The 17014-nt window shown below is 35.1% G+C and overlaps 1 protein-coding gene across 6 annotated transcripts in view; it reads left to right on the top strand.

Annotated features, from left to right (window-relative positions):
- Positions 1-15197, top strand: part of MYO6 (myosin VI) — a 138279-nt gene extending 123082 nt beyond the window's left edge. For 3 of the 6 annotated variants that reach the window (XM_087856940.1, XM_087856938.1, XM_087856939.1), the window contains 6 exons: positions 2905-2943; positions 6377-6480; positions 7422-7553; positions 10154-10180; positions 12602-12820; positions 13365-15197. In XM_087856940.1, coding sequence (XP_087713066.1) covers positions 2905-2943; positions 6377-6480; positions 7422-7553; positions 10154-10180; positions 12602-12820; positions 13365-13564 — 721 coding nt within the window. In that variant the 3' untranslated portion in view covers positions 13565-15197. The remainder of the gene's footprint in view (positions 1-2904; positions 2944-6376; positions 6481-7421; positions 7554-10153; positions 10181-12601; positions 12821-13364) is intronic. The other 3 variants (XM_087856941.1, XM_045803942.2, XM_045803960.2) reach the window with 3 other exon arrangements.
- The last annotated feature ends 1817 nt before the right edge of the window (positions 15198-17014 follow it).

Genomic DNA, 17014 nt, shown 5'->3' with positions numbered 1-17014 from the left:
TTTAGTCATATAACCTTTTTCTTCTTTAACAGGTTGTGATTATTTTTTAGGAGAAATAGTTTCCTTATTGAAGTAAACTTTTGTGGTTTTTTTGTATATACTTTATTTATATACTGTATATATGAAATTTTGGAATAATTATATAAAATCTGAATCTTAACACTTGAGGACCCCAACTGTAACCTTTATAATGATGGTTCTCAACTTTGTCAGAACCTAATACCAGTGAAAATTGTTTTATAAGTCGTGTAACCTGCGTAGGTAATTCTCTCCAAACATAACATGTAACAGAGAAATGAAAGGGCAGTAATTTATAATAAAACAATACTTATTTTAATATGAAAGTACTTTCTCACAACTACAGGAAAACATAATCAAATACTCAGATATTTGTATTCATGCATAAGCATCACCATAAATGTGACAGCTACAAATGCAGATCGATATAAGAATGTTATGTGGGTCGATTGAATGCCATGAAATTGTGAACAGTACTTTATAAGTTCTAAACAGAGTTGAGTACAATCTCCTCTCCCTACAATAGTTGTATTCCTGGAAAAACTCTGCCAAAAATTATTAAATATTAATATTTAATAATTAAAATTTATTAAATTAAAAATATGAAATTAAAAATATTAAAACCATGCCCCAAAACAGGCTCTTTACATGTAAAAGTTTGTTTACATGTAAAGCTGTATGTATGTGGATAAGTGTGTTTCACCTCTATCTGGTAGACATGTTAATGTCACATGGAACCTGGAGCAGTTGTTGCATGTGGCAGCCCTGACCCCTCAGCTCCTCAGATGCCGGCAACGTGCTCTCACCACAGCATTGTTACCACAGGGCACCAAAATTTTTGAAAACATCTCTGGGTGCTCTTTCCCTGTATTAGAACAGTAGCTTTATAGTTACCGTTTGAGCTTGGATTAAATCAGCCCTGCAACCAGTCCGCCTAAGGTGAAATTGTGAGTATTTGCATGTAGTTTTCGGAAGTTAGAAGGAAAAAAGTACCTGAGTGCAGGAACCATTTCTGTCTAGTCTGTTTGATGCAGCTCCTAGAGCAGTAACATAGGGTCCCGTGAGATGCTGAATCAGTAGAGATTGCCTTCCATGGCGGTGTTGGGGCATGTGGGGAAATCTCCGTATGATCAGCAGACCACGTAGTAAAGAGCTTAGAAAGGACATGAATTCCCTTTAAAACCTGCTGTGGGAAAAAGAATGGAGGAAGGTTTAAGAGAAAGAGATGGTAGAAAAACAGATGCTCTTAGATACTAAGAAACCTTGAGGTAGGGTGATAATATAGGGGACACCTGGGTGGCTCAGTCGGTTAAGTGTCCAACTCTTGGTCTCCATTCAGGTCATGATCTCAGGGTCCTGGGATCAGATCAAGCCCCGAGTTGGGCTTTGTGCTCAGCGGGGAGTCTGCTTGAGACTCTTCCTCTCCCTCTGCCCCTCTGCCCACTCACGCACACACACACACTCCCTCTCTCCCTCAAATAAGTAAATCTCAAAAAAAAAAAAAAAAAAGAAAAAGACCTCGAGGTAGGATGATAATAGAATTAAAAATATTTATCAAATTCATGCCAAGTTAGAAAATTCTGACTAAGTGGAGATTGATAAATGTATAGCTCAGTAGATAATTTTAAGCGTATTTGTGTTTTTTACTTTGCATTTATTATCACTGATCATCAGTTTTGAAAGACTACTTTTTCTCTGACTGTGCATGCTTGGATAGACTTCTGTCAGCCCCTAATCTTAGCCCATGTTCATTACAAGGAAGGAGAATTACAGGAATCCTTTGCTCCTTTATCATCAGGGTCCCAGCGCCTGACAGACATCCAGGAAACTGCACCCTAAGGCAAACATACCCATTCTCTTTTCTTACGATTTTTACTGATTTGTAAGAGGTTACCAGAGTCTGACGAATAGAATGAGCCATGAGAAAATGATTAATTATGAAGGAAGAAAGAAAGAACAGGAAAATAAAATAATGAAATTAACGAATTGTTGATGAACATGAAACATCCATTCCATTTCACAGAGTAAAACAAATACCGAGAAAAGTTACATTCCCCTGAGTAATAAAAGTAAGTTTTGCCTTTGGGAAATGTTTATCCTTCGGAAGTCAGAACACTTCTGATTTAATTTAACATGTACTTGATGCATTTGAGTTCTTTTTTTTTTTTTTAAAGCATGCTTTGATTTAGAATTTTTTTTTTAAAAGATTTTATTTATTTATTTGACAGAGAGAGACAGCCAGAGAGAGAGGGAACACAAGCAGGGGGAGTGGGAGAGGAAGAAGCAGGCTCCCAGTGGAGGAGCCTGATGTGGGGCTCGATCCCGGAACGCTGGGATCACGCCCTGAGCCGAAGGCAGGCGCTTAACGACTGCGCCACCCAGGCGCCCCTGATTTAGAATTTTTGAGTTTGAATATATTTTGACTCTTACTTAAACTCTGACACTATAAAATAGATTAGGTTGGTTTATCACTGTTATGCTGTCTAATTAATATTTACTAAGCAACCCCAGTGCAAAAATCCTTCTATAGAATCCATATCCTGCCAAATTTCCAGTATGTGTTTAGAACATGCTGATTATATTCCGTACATAAACAAATACCGCAGAAGCATGGCTCTCATGAGATTTTATCCAAAATTTCCTACTGCAAAAGTGGAGTTCAAGCAATCTTAACTGTATTTAAGCAAAAATTTGCTGTATTTATGGTTATATACCATGTTGAAAAGTATATTATCATAGACTTTTACAAAGTAAAATGATAGCGAATGGTTAATAAATCAACAGTCCTATCGAAAAGATAGATTTTTAATTATACTTTTAGACCTTTTAGGTAATTTACGTAATTGTCTTTTATATGACTGTGCTGTGTTGTCATTTTTCTTATAGGGAACAAATGGAGAAAGAAATGTCAGAATTTCTGAGTAGGTTAGTGCAGTGGAATTTGGGGAAATAAGTGTCACCTCAAAATCATGTTTTTAAATCACTGTTCATTATTTGGACCAGAACCTGTTCTATGAATAGTCTATTCTTTCCATGTAAATTTTCTGTACAAGAAATGTCACTTCACTCTTACACCGCTGTAACAGCAAAAGATGAACAGTGTTCTAAATTGGTGCTCCTCGGTGGGGAGACCCCTGGCATTTTGGATGGCACTGTTCCTTGTTGGTAGTATCGCCATGTTTGTCACTGGCCCTCACCAACTCAATCTCAGGAGAGGAACCTTTCCTCTCAAACAAAATAAATGTTTTGAAACTCCCTGTGGAGGTGGTGTTGCCCCCTCCCCCTGCCGCCCGCACCCCACGCCGGCTGGGAACCTCTGTGCCTAGTTCCTAGTTCAAGGAGAAATAGAGAAAGAGTGTGGCTTCTGAGGGCGTCCTCCCCATAGCACATGGTTTAAAAACCACTGCTGTAAAAATTGAGCGTCCAGAGAAAATGACTTCCCAGCAGGATCTGGTCCTTTACGAGTGACTATGAATCAGTAACATTTTAACTGTCAATTTCAAAGGTAGAGTTAATTGAAAGTCTTAAAATTAATATATTTTTTGAAAATCAGAAGTCAGTTTTTCTACTACCTGGTGTATCTTTTACATGATTGCCTTTATAACAAACCTAAATAATCAGTAAATTACACCTTTATTTTACTATTTTAATAATTCCAGAGACAGGGAAAAGCATTTAAATGCATTTCATTTGTGTTATTTAGGGTGCTGAAGATGTTTTTTAGCAGATATATTTTGTTTGATGTAATATGAATGAGAAGTTAGTAATATTAAACCACATTTTAAGCAATAATAATTTGAATTCAATGTTATTTTTTTAAAGTATCAAAATACACTTTAGGTATGTTGGCACTTCATGTATATTCTGACAATCTATAAAACTGTACATTATGTAAATTCACTGTCTTTCAAAAGAAAATAACAACAAAAACCCATAATAATTTTCAGCTGCTCTCCTAGAAAAGACTCTTAGAGAGTTAGGAAGAAAAGAGAATTTTTTTTGTTAGTTTACTGAATGGTGGTTTAGGGATGTAGAAGAGAAAAAAAAGAATATTTGAATAAATGTTAAAACATAATTTATCGCTAAGGGTAATAGAGAGACCTTGCTGACACACAGCTGGCTCTTTCTGAGCAAAGCAATTAAGAGGAAAAAGCTACATGGAAAATTGCCAGTCACTCTGCTTATGAAAAGGATGGATTCTGCAGTAAATCTAAAACAGATTTGAACCATAAAAATGCAGGAAGAACTCACTGGCCACACATTATTCTTTAGCCCGGCTTATATGTTACTGACAGTCATCATGTCTAACCATTGTTAAGTATGTAGAGTGAAGTGTGCTATTTTTTATTCTTTAAAATGAAAGCATAACTAGGCCTTTTAAAGAGGCAAAAGTACCTTATTTATTTCATTGCTAAGCTTAATATGGAGGAATAATTTCCTTTATTTCAGGAGGAAGTATACCTGTTTTCACACATCATTTCTCATTAAGGGTCTATGTCTTGACTGCCAAGATTGCTGTTATCTTTCAGAATGTGAAATAATGAGAAAAAGTGACCTCATTTTCAGGTATTATACCTTGATCATCCCTCTTTAAGAGGAAATATTTTCTAAGTAGCGGATGATAAAGGTAAAATTCCTTGTGTGTGATATCTGAGAAGCAATATTTTAGTTCTTTAAAACTTAGTTCTTTTCATTTTGTGCCGTCTTTCTTTTTCTGTCTTGAAATGCGATGTGTTTAAATTCTTCCTTTGTTACGTTGATCTTACTCGCAACTTATTCTGAGTATCTGCTGTGTGACAGGAGTCATCTTTTGCTGAAAAATAATGTTATTACAGAAAAGATGTTGTTAACATATTTTCTGAATAATTTTTTCAAATTATGTATATAGAAACAAATCGTAAGCCCTGAGTAGCACTGCTGTGAAAAAGTTGAATTTATCCCATTTTATTTTTAAATTTATTATGTATATATATTTTTTCATTTATTTCTTCTTTCCCCATTCCAATGTTCCTATTATACTTGTGCCCTTTGAAATCTGTTATCTGCCTCATGACCTAAAACCTCTTCCTTTACTTAGTTATTATTTTTTAGCTTGCACAACTCTATGTCAGTAGCTCCTAGCACAGGTGAAGGGCCGGCCTAAGTGGATGCTCATTAATGTTTGTAGAATGAGTAAAGCAAATAAAGAAAGGTAGAGTCATGAGTAAGACCAAGGCTTTAGAGTCAGAACAGTCTGGGTTTCAATCTCAGTTGCCGCCATTTGCTAGCATTGTGTGGGACCTTGGGCATGATCTTCATTTTACTGCTGAGTCTTGTCTGCTCATTTTTATTTTATTTTTCTTTATCATGAGTGTACTCTTTAATCCCCATCACCTATTTCACCCATCCCTCCACCTATCTCTCCTCTGGTAACCGTCAGTTTGTTGTTTGTAGTTAAGAGTCTGTTTCTTGGTTGTCTTTCTCTTTTCTTTGCTCCTTTGTTTTGTTTCTTAAATTCCTTGTATGAGTGAGAACATCTGGTTTTTGTCTTTCTCTGACTTACTTCACTTAGCATTATACACTCTAGCTCCATCCATGTTATTACAAATGGCAAGATTTCATTCTTTTTTATGTCTGAATAATATTCCATTGTATGTATACGTATGTATGTATGTGTACACACACACACACACACACACCCCGTATCTTCTTTATCCATTCATCTATCGATGGATACTTGGGCTGCTTCCATAATTTACTAGTTGTCATATTACTCACTGAATATGAGAGCGTGATTTTATTTCCTCATAGACCTTTCCTAAGTGTTCTATTTAATAAGTGACGCAAAAAGTAATAGGGGTTTCCAGACTCAGGCAGTTCTTTTAGCCCATCTTTAATGACGAAGGCAGGGGATTGCAGTCCGGCTACTTACCTGTTTACCTGCAAACATCCAGATTCCCAGGGAAGTTCTGAGCCAGGAGCTCTGGCTGGGGTGTGGCCATCTGTAGCTTCCAGTAATCTGCAGATGATTGCACTGTGTGGCCTTAGGGCTCATATACCCTTAATGCTTCTAATGATTTTTCAAGAAATCAAGAGGATTTCCTTTTTGATTGTGAGGAATATATATAAATGTATTTTTTAACTTTAGAAGTTCTAATTGAAAACATAATATGGCTATTAAGTGGCACACTGGAAAATTTTAATTTACCCAGGAATCCTATCGTACACCATTCTTAACCTCATCTGTCAAAGACAAAAAAATTATGTGTTTTTGGTAGTTATTTTCACTTCTCAGACTTAGATTCACTTTCTTGCCCCTTTAGTCAACATTTCATTCATGTTTCTAGTTTAAACATGCAAAAATATATAATAATTACAGAGGTCCTGCTGTACAAGCCACCAAGGCAGCTGCTGGTACCAAGAAATATGATCTCAGTAAATGGAAATATGCGGAACTACGTGATACCATCAATACTTCTTGTGGTAAGTGTATGGAGCACATGAAAAATGGGAGAGCTTTGTGGCTGACAGGTAATAAGGAAATACCTAGATTGGGGTGTAATTTTTTTCTTTTTTGGCATATAAATTAAGCCATTCTCTTTGTTATTCTCACCTTGAAATGAAGACGTAGTTTACTCACAAACCTAAAGGAAAGGCATACTTATTAAATTCATTTTGCCTGTCTCTTATCTAGGTGGGAGAGGAAAAGCATGGAGAAATTATGGTGTAGGCTATGTTAGAGTGACATAAAGACTGACCCTTCTAATGTTATTCATAATAGTTAAATACCTATATATCAGAATCTTGATCTATGTACGCAAAGTAAAAAACAGCAGTGCAGTCCTTTCTTGTTAAAGCTGTTTTTCTTCCAGCAGAACATATCCAGATGATTCCACATAATTGTGTTCTTGTTTAAATCATAGTGTTTGAGTTTAGGATGGTATGCCTAGGAACTAACGTGCCATAATTGTATAGAACTTGCTATGTTCTCTCCCTCCTCGCTGAGGTTATATCTGCATAATTACAAACGTAAAAAATCTGTTGCATGTAAATCTAGCTTGCATTTGAGCACAGTGGCTTCTTCCTCTATTTTTCTGGCCTCTGACCTTGGACAAGTGACTTAACCTCTCTGATTCAGGTTCACCTATAAAAGACCTGTTTAGCCCAGGGTTCTTGTGTAGAGCAAATGATTTGGTAATAATGCATAAGAAAATGCTCTGTAAATGTAAAAGATGATATTACCATAAAACGTTCATCGTTATCAATAATGTGCTTACTTTTGACTTTGTACTATTAATTTAAAAACAAAAAATTTATTATATATGTAAATATATATGTTTATGTCACAAACTAATTATGTTAGACAACTAAATTAGGATGCTAATTCCTTTTTTTGGGGGGGGCTTTTTCTATATAATCCATAGACATTGAACTCCTGGCAGCTTGCAGAGAAGAATTTCACAGGAGACTAAAAGTGTATCATGCATGGAAATCCAAGAATAAGAAGAGAAATACTGAAACAGAGCAACGTGCTCCGAAGTCTGTTACTGATTATGGTAAAAACAAATCTGTACTTTTAAATGTTCCAGAGTATCTATATATAATATATATAACTATATATAAGACATTTGGGTAAAATATACAATATGGATTTCTCTTACTGTGCAGCTGTGATATTGAGCCTAATACAACCACAGTGGCCTATCTTTCATAACATTGTTTCTATTATTATGTCTTTAAAGTAATATTTAGTAAGAAGTATTTGAATTTAGTTGTCAAGATAAATTTTGGAGATAAGAATATTCTTGTTTATACTGAAGAAGTTGTGCAGTAATGTTGTAAATATGTATTTTTTTCCACATATACATAGATACAAATATAGAATGATTACATGTGGAAATGTAAAGAATACTGTGAAATAAAAAAGAACGTTTGCTGCAAACATTATTTTACAGTACTGTCAAAATACTAGAGTGAGAAATAGTAATTTGGTTTAGACCAGTTTTGCCTATGCCAGGATTTGGTTTTTCGACTGAGATTCAAAAAATAAATTTTGTTACTTTGTTATGTATGCAAAAGACAGAGTTGTGTACTTGAAATTGTAAAGTAGAGAAGGATAGACTTGAGAATACCTGTGATATATGAGTTGTAATTTCAGTCTTAAAGCAATAATTGGAATTTCATTTGTTCAGTTTGCTACTTTCAAACTGGCACAATTTATTAGCTCAATTGTGGTCAACGTCAAGGTGACAACATGTTTAATGTCTTTATTTAAAAAATATATTCCCAGCACTTGATAGTATAGCTTAGCAGTACATGACCTGTGGTGACATAGACAATGAGCTCTCCCACCTTCCTAGCAAATAAAAGCAGTGTTTGATGAAAGTCAGGTAAATGGTAGAATTTTAGTACTTCCAAGTTGTAAAGAATAGATTGCGTAAAGCAAGTACTGCTAATAAGAGAGACGTTACTGCTATTGATTGCTCAGGGGGTGTCATCAGTCCGAGTATAATGCTCTGGAAGGGCAATGAGAGATCACCCAGACCTAGGAAATGGCACAGGAAGGCCCTCTAAACTTTGATATTCTTGTGACCACCGCTCTCTTCTCCAATTTATAAATTTATCCCTGGGAGTTGAAGATAACAGGATGATTCCACTAGCAGTTCACTGTACCAAGTTTCCAACCAGATACCTTTGTTTTGTAAAAATGGCAAATGGGCTATTCCTTCTAGCTGTAATGTTCTAATTATGGCCTTTAGCTGAAAGGCTTTCATCATATTTTTTTAACCCCCAAATTTATACCTGAATGATTACGCTTCTTAAAACAAGAAAAGTAATGTTGTAATATATGGCACATACATTTTTAATGAAAACACAAATATTTCTTGTGTTTTTATACCAAACTTTGGTACTCTGCTCATCGAGCTATGCCCTCAAACGGGCAAATGATACATGGCGTACCTTGTTTACTTTGTTCTTACACTGCTTCCATTCATAATATACTATTTGGAAGAACGAAAGAGTAGATTAGGAAAATTTCCAGGAGTCCCCCATCTAGGTTATATATGAACAAATTTAGGAATTTATGTGAACACAGTCCACATGTATGTAGCCTTCAAAGAATTTGATTATGGGGAAATTTCGGGATAAAATGTAACTTCTGCTCTGAAGAGCACTTACTGTTCTCTTTGGGGTTTTTTTTCCATGTAAAATACATTCTGACACAGAAGTACAGTTAAAGGAAAGGTGAAGTGCATTGAGATGCTTAACAGTCAGTTGAGAAAATTCTGTACTTAGGGCAGCTAATCAGCCTTTAAAAGGAACTACTCTCTAGTTTAATATTTAGAAGGATTGGAATTTCTTAATTTGAGAAAATAAAATGACAACTTATGATTAACAAAAACATAACTAGATATTATTTAAGAGTAGTACATTGACAGGTCATGGTAAAGTCTTGTAACTGGGCGTGGGGAGCCTCAGACCCTCCTCCTGTGTACTGTATTGGGTGAGCATGCTCTCATCACATCGAGAGAGAGAGATTTCCAGAAATAATTCTTGGGGCAGTGGCAAATTCCTCAGTAAGGATTCACAATATTTAGTTGCCTAAGGCTGACTTTGGAGAGTGGTTTTATTTCATACTTCCTAAAATAAAAATTGCATGAGTTTAAGATTTAGACAATTTGAAGAAATTAAAACATACTGAGTGTATGTAAACATGGCAATACTCTTTCTCTAAGGCATCTATTTTTTTGATGAATTTAGAAGTTTTTTATTTCTACAGAAATTCTAGTAACGCTTTGAAGGTATTAGAATGTCTATTATTGAGTCATTGTGTTGGATTTTTGTTTGAGTATTACTGTGTCCCAGAATTACAAACGAAATTTAATTTTTAAATTTAGATCCTCTTTATATGTCCATCAAGCAGAGTTTCTTAAAATATAATCAAAATAGCTTTTTTCTTTCTTTTTTTTTTAACTTTTTAAAATCTGAAAGCAGCATCTCCTTGTAGGTATTCTGATAGTATTTGGCTGAGGACAGGATGTTTATTTCTTAGTCACCACCTCAATTGATGGGAAGACTTTATAAATTACAAGAATGCTCATTTAACAGTTTTGCCATTTTTATCTTTTCTTCAACATAAAAAATTTATTCACAGATTTTGCACCATTTATGAACAATTCACGTAAGTCAATGGGTGGTAACTTATGAGCTAACTGGAAGATGGGTTAAAAATACTTTGTAAAGTACTAACTTCTGTGAAACATTGTTTTGCTACAATTTTTAAGTGGACTTGTACATTAATGTTGGTTTGTCTGTACTAAGATACTTAATTTGAGATGATGCTTTCATTTGTATCACTCCAAAATATATTTGCAGAACAAAATTAATCTGTTGTTTTATGAAATTACTTCCTTTTTAAAAAATAACTGGCACTTTATGCTGTGAGTATACACAATTCTCATTGTAGCAAAACTCAATAAAGCAGCTGATCTTTTAGAATAAAGACTAACTTCAGGTGCTGGTTTCAAACACTGTTACAGTCTACACGTTTCTGTCCAAAGAGATCTGAGTTTTGTGTGATGATGTACACAGGCTTAATAGGATGCATCCCAATAGGAGCTGATTCTGTTACTTGTATAGAGAGCACACTGTGAGGCATAGTTTTGATACTTTAAAAGCTTTGAGTCATCTTAGTAGGCAGTAAATTTTTTCTGCAGTCAGTTGAGCAATGATGATTTGGATATAATGCCATATTTATTTGCCAACTCGTTGGACTTGATTTTTTTTAAGTGCTTCTAGTAATTTATAGGGCCATATTTAAAACTTATTTCATATGTTAAAGATGACATGATAGGATGTGAAAGAGAGTCATTTATTAGTTTCAAACTTTCAACATCTGTTATCTTTGTATTTTTGCAGACGAATACTTGTGGAAATTAAGGCTTCCTTAATATAATTTCAGTTCTCATCACATTTGTTTAAAAAAAAAAGCTACCAAAGACTTTCCCTTGAGTTTCTTAATTTTACCCAATACACTAAGGTACAGGAGACTGTTATTTTAAAGAAAAAAGCAGGTTAATTTAACAAGTAGCCATCGGTATCATAGTAAGTTCCCTATCAACTGGGTATTCTAAGTTACTGCTTAGGATGGAGGGAAGTTGTTGTTGTTGTTTTTTTTTTTTTTCCTTATCCTTTTAAAGTTCCAAGTTCCTTAAATTGGGGTTAGTGTATTTTCTGCAAAGTTGGTAATTTTTAAAATTTGAAATGGAAACACTGAACTGTAAGTAGTTGGTAAGGACTACAGGAACAAAAGAATAAACAAACTCATCTCTGTTAACGTGCTAAAGGTGACGTGGCGTTTTAAAGTCACTAACAACTGGGTGTCTGTTTCATTCTTTCATAGGCATATACAGCTTTGCTAACTGCTTTTTGCTTTCTCTGGTTTGCACAGAAATTCAGCTGCTATAAAGCTTTTACTATTGGTGTAAAAAGTTTAGAATAAGAGTATTTTCATCCTTTCAGTATTTGGAAATTCTTACAAAAGCCATGTGGGTGTTCTTGACTTACACATATGCTGCAATTTTTCATTGACATCCTTAAGCATTTCAGTGAGATTCTTAATTGAGCTGAAGTAAATGGCTGGTTTACTTTTAAAGTTGTGAGTAAAAAGCACATTAAACAGACTTTCCAAAATTATGCTGCCGAAGCTGTAAAGTTACTGCCCTAGAGAAATGTTTATATTTGCAGATAAAATAAAAACCTAACTGTTTAGTAGTGAAAATTAAGCAAGGGGGAAAAATTGATATGAGTGCAATGTCCAGCACTAGCAGAAAATCAAGGATTTTTCTTTCCTGTAACAAAGAGAACCAAATATTATACACTTTCCACTTAATTTAGTGGATTTTATTCAATCTGATTTCAGAGTAAGCAAATATCTCTGAGGGCAAGTTCATGCTTTTTTACTGGTTACAGTTTTTTGTTGTTGTCATGAAGTTGTCTAAATATTATTAGTAAAATATCTGTTCTGGCCATTTAAAATCCCAAAATCGTTGACAAAAGAGCAAACTTTTGTCTTCCACTTTTCTGAAGAAATAGTGATTAAATTGACAGATATCTGTAATTCTTTACATTTGTGAAATTACCGTTCATTTGTTTTATCATAAATAGTCCCATAAAAGTTATTCTGTGGCCTTTGATTTTGAACTGTTTGGAGATAAAATATAAATTCTAGCAAATAATACTAGTTTGCTCTCCTGCCATGTGAGTTTTAGGTTACTGATACAGTCATTTGTGGGAATCTGCTTAGGCTTGTTTTTTTTATTGGTGTTTTGGAGAGAGAGAGAGAGAGAGAGAGAGAGAGAGTGTGTGTGTGTGTGTGTGTTTACTTGCAATATTAAGGAACATCTTTATGGGAAGAAAATTCTAAGATCACACTCTTAAGTTTTATTCATTTATAAGTAATTAATATTTATATTTTGTTTTAAAGTTACTGTTAGGAACCCTCTTCTTCTTTTTTTAAAAATGTGTGGTGCATTTTAGGATTAAAGGCTGTTTTCATTATCCCCTGGGCTGCTGGTGTAACTTTCCTTGTTCTGTGTAATAGCTCAGCAGAACCCGGCGTCTCAGCGTCCTGCCAGGCAGCAGGAGATCGAAATGAACCGACAGCAGCGCTTCTTCCGCATCCCATTCATCCGCCCTGCCGACCAGTACAAAAACCCGCAGAATAAGAAGAAAGGCTGGTGGTATGCCCATTTCGACGGACCATGGATTGCCCGGCAAATGGAACTCCATCCTGACAAGCCACCCATCCTTCTTGTGGCTGGTGTGTATGATTTATGTGAAAAAAACCTTGTAAAGCAAAAACGGATTATAAACCCTCTGAATGAAAGTCTAATATATAATGTAATAATTCATTACATTTTAGGGTTGAGGAATGGAGTTCTGCAGTTGAATCCCATTTCCAGTTAATTGAGGATTAATTTATTTATGATGTGAAATTGCTTGGATTAATTATGTCCTTGTAGAGCACACAGAAACTTGTCTGTGTCTTAAGAACCTTTTCATTGGTGTTTAATTACATCAGTTGATTTATAATTGTTTAAAGAAACGTAGCATTTTTATATTAAGGCTGAGAACTTGTTTGGCCAACTGCAGCATTAGTACTGTCCGAAACGGTCCTTGCTGGAGGACAGATTTAACTCGTTTCTGGTGAATTTATTAGGCAGATTTCTGTCGTAAAGGAAGAAAAGCAAGTTTTAAAAGTTCTTGAATCTGTGAGAATTGAGAACTGTATTTCAGGAAGAAAGTTTATAGTAAGTGCTTCTGGAGAGAGTGACGGCTAATTGTCTGAAGTCTCCCCTGTGCAGGTAAGGACGACATGGAGATGTGTGAGCTGAATCTGGAAGAGACAGGCCTGACTCGAAAGCGTGGTGCTGAGATTTTGCCAAGACAGTTCGAAGAGATTTGGGAACGCTGTGGAGGCATCCAGTACCTCCAGAAAGCAATCGAGAGCAGGCAGGCTAGGCCCACGTATGCAACGGCCATGCTGCAGAATCTGCTCAAATAGACGCGGCAGCCTGCGCCGCAGCTGGGGGCCCGCGCGCGGTCCTAGGCAGGGTGTGTGCCCCAGAGGTCGGACCGTTCCATGATCAGGTTAGAACTGCTTATACAGAGTGAACAGATTTTAGTAATCGTGGCTTTTTGTTAATTTCAGGTAAATGATGGTAGTGAATTGGGGACGTAAACCTTATTTTCCTGTATCCAGCTGTAACTGTTCAGCTTCTCCTCGTTCTAATACTTGTTAACACTTGGACAGATTCTGACATTTCTCATTCTTTGCCAGTAGACTACCTTGAAGTCCATCGTGATTGTTCTCTAGGAAAATAAGTTTTTTAAAAGCTCAAAATACTAGCTTTTACAAGAATGGCACAGAACCATATAGCTGGAATGATGAAACCTTAGCTTAAAGTTTCTTACAAAAGTTAAGGCACTTAAAATAATCAGGGCACTGATGTTTTGATCTGAAAAGCTGTGTACTTTTTTAAATTTACTTTTTCAGAAATTCATGGAAATTTGCATTGAAGGTGGAAATTTTTGTTTTTCCCCCTCCTTTGTGGTGTGTCTTAGTTTGAATAAAGCAATTCACCTGAACCTCTAGAATTCCAGAAAGAGCCTGAATGTGTTTGACGTGCTGTGTGATAGAGGAGGCACTCTCAGTATCTTGCACAGATTTATTTTTCTTTTCTATCACAATGTGTCGCTATAGAAAAATATTTTCTTCTATTCCACGGACAAATAAAGGAAATTCAGACAATTTAAATGCTTAAAAGTTTTGAGATAACTTGTTTCATTTAGAAAAGGAAATAGGTTTTCCGTGGCACTGTGGCTTAACTGGACTGAATGCAAACATTCTTTCAACTTCATCTCAATTGTGATTTTTGTATCAGAATCTGGTCCAAGTTGTTTCATATGATTTAAGCTAGTGTTGTGCTGCAAAACATCTTCGTTTTTAAAAAAATTCCTAGTGTCTTTTTTGGCCTTGAGATTTTGGTAATTGGAGAGCTGTTTTATAAGCTTTGTGATTCAAAGTCCAGTACTTAGTAAGTGATTGTTTATTTCACATAACTGATAATTTAATTTTTTTTCTTTGTGTGGTGTTAGTTTTGATCAAATGTTAGTAGTTTCAAGCCTGATGTTTATGACTTCATGTTAGGGATTTGGAGACAAAGACACACCAAGGAGCTGTGCTGACATAATCTAATGAGTCTTGTTTGTATTTTAGAATAAAATTAGAAAAATAAAAGTATTCTTTGCACTTTTTCTCCCTGATTTTTAAAGACCTTAACCTTTGAAGTGGATTTCCAGTGATTCTTTTTTTTTCTAGAAAGAGTACCTCAGTTAGGAAAATATTTCCCAGCTGATTAGATTAGTGCTTTTGAGCCACACTGTTTTCAGAATTGCTTCTCTCATAATATGTGTCTCAGTACAGAAATATTTATTTATTATGATACTGTGCAAATGATTGTCTCCTGTTAAAGAAATTAAATGGTCCTGTCTGTGCTATTGAGAATGTGAATATGATTATCTTTTGAAGGCTGTATTACTGCAGAGATTCACCCACTCTTGGGTCATTTGGTCCCTGTGATTGGTGACAGAAGGTCTGGTTACTGAAAATAAATGACCTATTCTCTCTCTTCTCATCACTCGCCTTTAATTGGTGTTTTTATTTGTATAGGATAGTGAATGATAAGCTTAACTAGTAACAAGTAAAGTCCTTGAAAAAAATTTAATAACCAAATCGATTTTTAATGAGTTGTCTCTTTAGTGCTGTTTTCAGGAGTTTTATATATACTCTATAGGCACTAGATGGAAAACTCATCAAATAGGTTAAAATTATTGTAATGAGAGGACTTAATGTTTTGAAAAATTTGTAAGACATTTATCACAGCAAAGCATCATTGCAAGTCTTTAGTAGATAATAAAAGTATAGTTTTAAGTCATTTTGTTGCTAATTATGTCACACAGCTGTCCTAGAACTTATCTATTTAAAGTAGTCTCCTGAGTTAATTTTGGCGACCAGGAGAATTGCCCTAGTTCAGATAGACTTACGGTAACCTACATACCGTAGATGCACACAGGCCTCTTTGCGGGAAAAATTTCGGACCCTATCAACATTTTCAGTTTCCGGAGATAGCAGAAATGGTATTCTAAAAGATGTTGATACGGCTGCTTCACAGTATTCACAATCATACCCATAAATGTTACGTGAAAACTTTGTAGGAATCAAAAGTGAATTTCTATTTTAGTGTCATTTTAATTGAGATTTAAAATTTGAAACTTAAACCGGCATACTGTATATTAAGAACTCTTAATGCTTGTCTTACTCAATACATATGCCTTCCTTAGTGTATACTTTGCAAAAGTAGATATACATAAAATATTAAAAATGAGAAGGAAATGTTTTCACATTCAATTTAATTATAATGTAATTCCTAATGCCATTAACCCATTTGAGATATGTACTATGAGCTGTCGGTATGCACTAAGAGAAAGAAACCTTCTCTAATACACATATGTCAAGAGAACAATGAATTTTCTTAGTTGTAAAGTTGAGTAGATGGCACCTTCTCAAAGGATTATGTGAGGAAAAAATAAAATAATTCACGTAGGAGTGCAAGCCCACACAAGAGACATTTTATTGTAACTCACATTCTGCTTCCTATAATGACTTTTTAATAGGTCATTCTTTCCTGTAACACAGTGAACACTTTTGTAAGAAAATACAGTCTTACGTGGGAAATAGGTGGTATTTGTGGAAGCTTAGCTAGAGAATAGAAATTCACAGGCAAGAATAATGATGAGGATTAATTGTAGAGCTTTATTAATTGGATTTAAAAATTTTTTCTTTAAATTTTCATTCACAGGTTATTACTATGGTTCTCAGGGGATCCAGATATGTAGATATTTGGTTTCTTCACGTGAAATACCTTAAGAGTACTTGGATAAGTAGAATAAATATTTATGAATGAATCAGTCAGTCAATTAATACAATGTTAGTGGTGGATCTGCCTCCTTTCACAGAGGAGGTAAAAGAGATCAGAGGGGTCAAATAATTTAGTTCTAGACCATGAAAGAGATATAAATGCTTTTGCTTCAATCATGTGAAACAGAAAGAATCAAAACAAGCACATTTTTTTGAGTGGCCCCCTGCCGATTGACAAAGGATTGCTTCTTTGTCATTCCACATCTTCTGAAGGCGTGACATGTTTTCTTTATGTATCATTACCAGAAACGACAAGTATTGAGAGTTTTTATTTCTCTGAGAAGAAATAAAAGTAAACCAACTAGGGAGGGGGAGGACAGAAGATCTCTAAAAAATGAGAATAAGGACAAGTTGAGGGGATCAATTGTAACAATGGTAACAATAAGGAAAGAGGAAAGCAGTGGTGGAAGAGAAAGAAATGGGTCTGCCCTTGAAGACTCTACATCCCCAGGTTGAAAAACACTGATGCTTTTT

The sequence above is a fragment of the Ursus americanus genome, chromosome 29 (assembly GCF_024610735.1).
Source record: "Ursus americanus isolate L20-20 chromosome 29, mUrsAme1.1.p, whole genome shotgun sequence".
NCBI classification, from domain to species: Eukaryota; Metazoa; Chordata; class Mammalia; order Carnivora; family Ursidae; genus Ursus; species Ursus americanus.
This window is presented reverse-complemented; position numbering and strand designations above follow the sequence as displayed.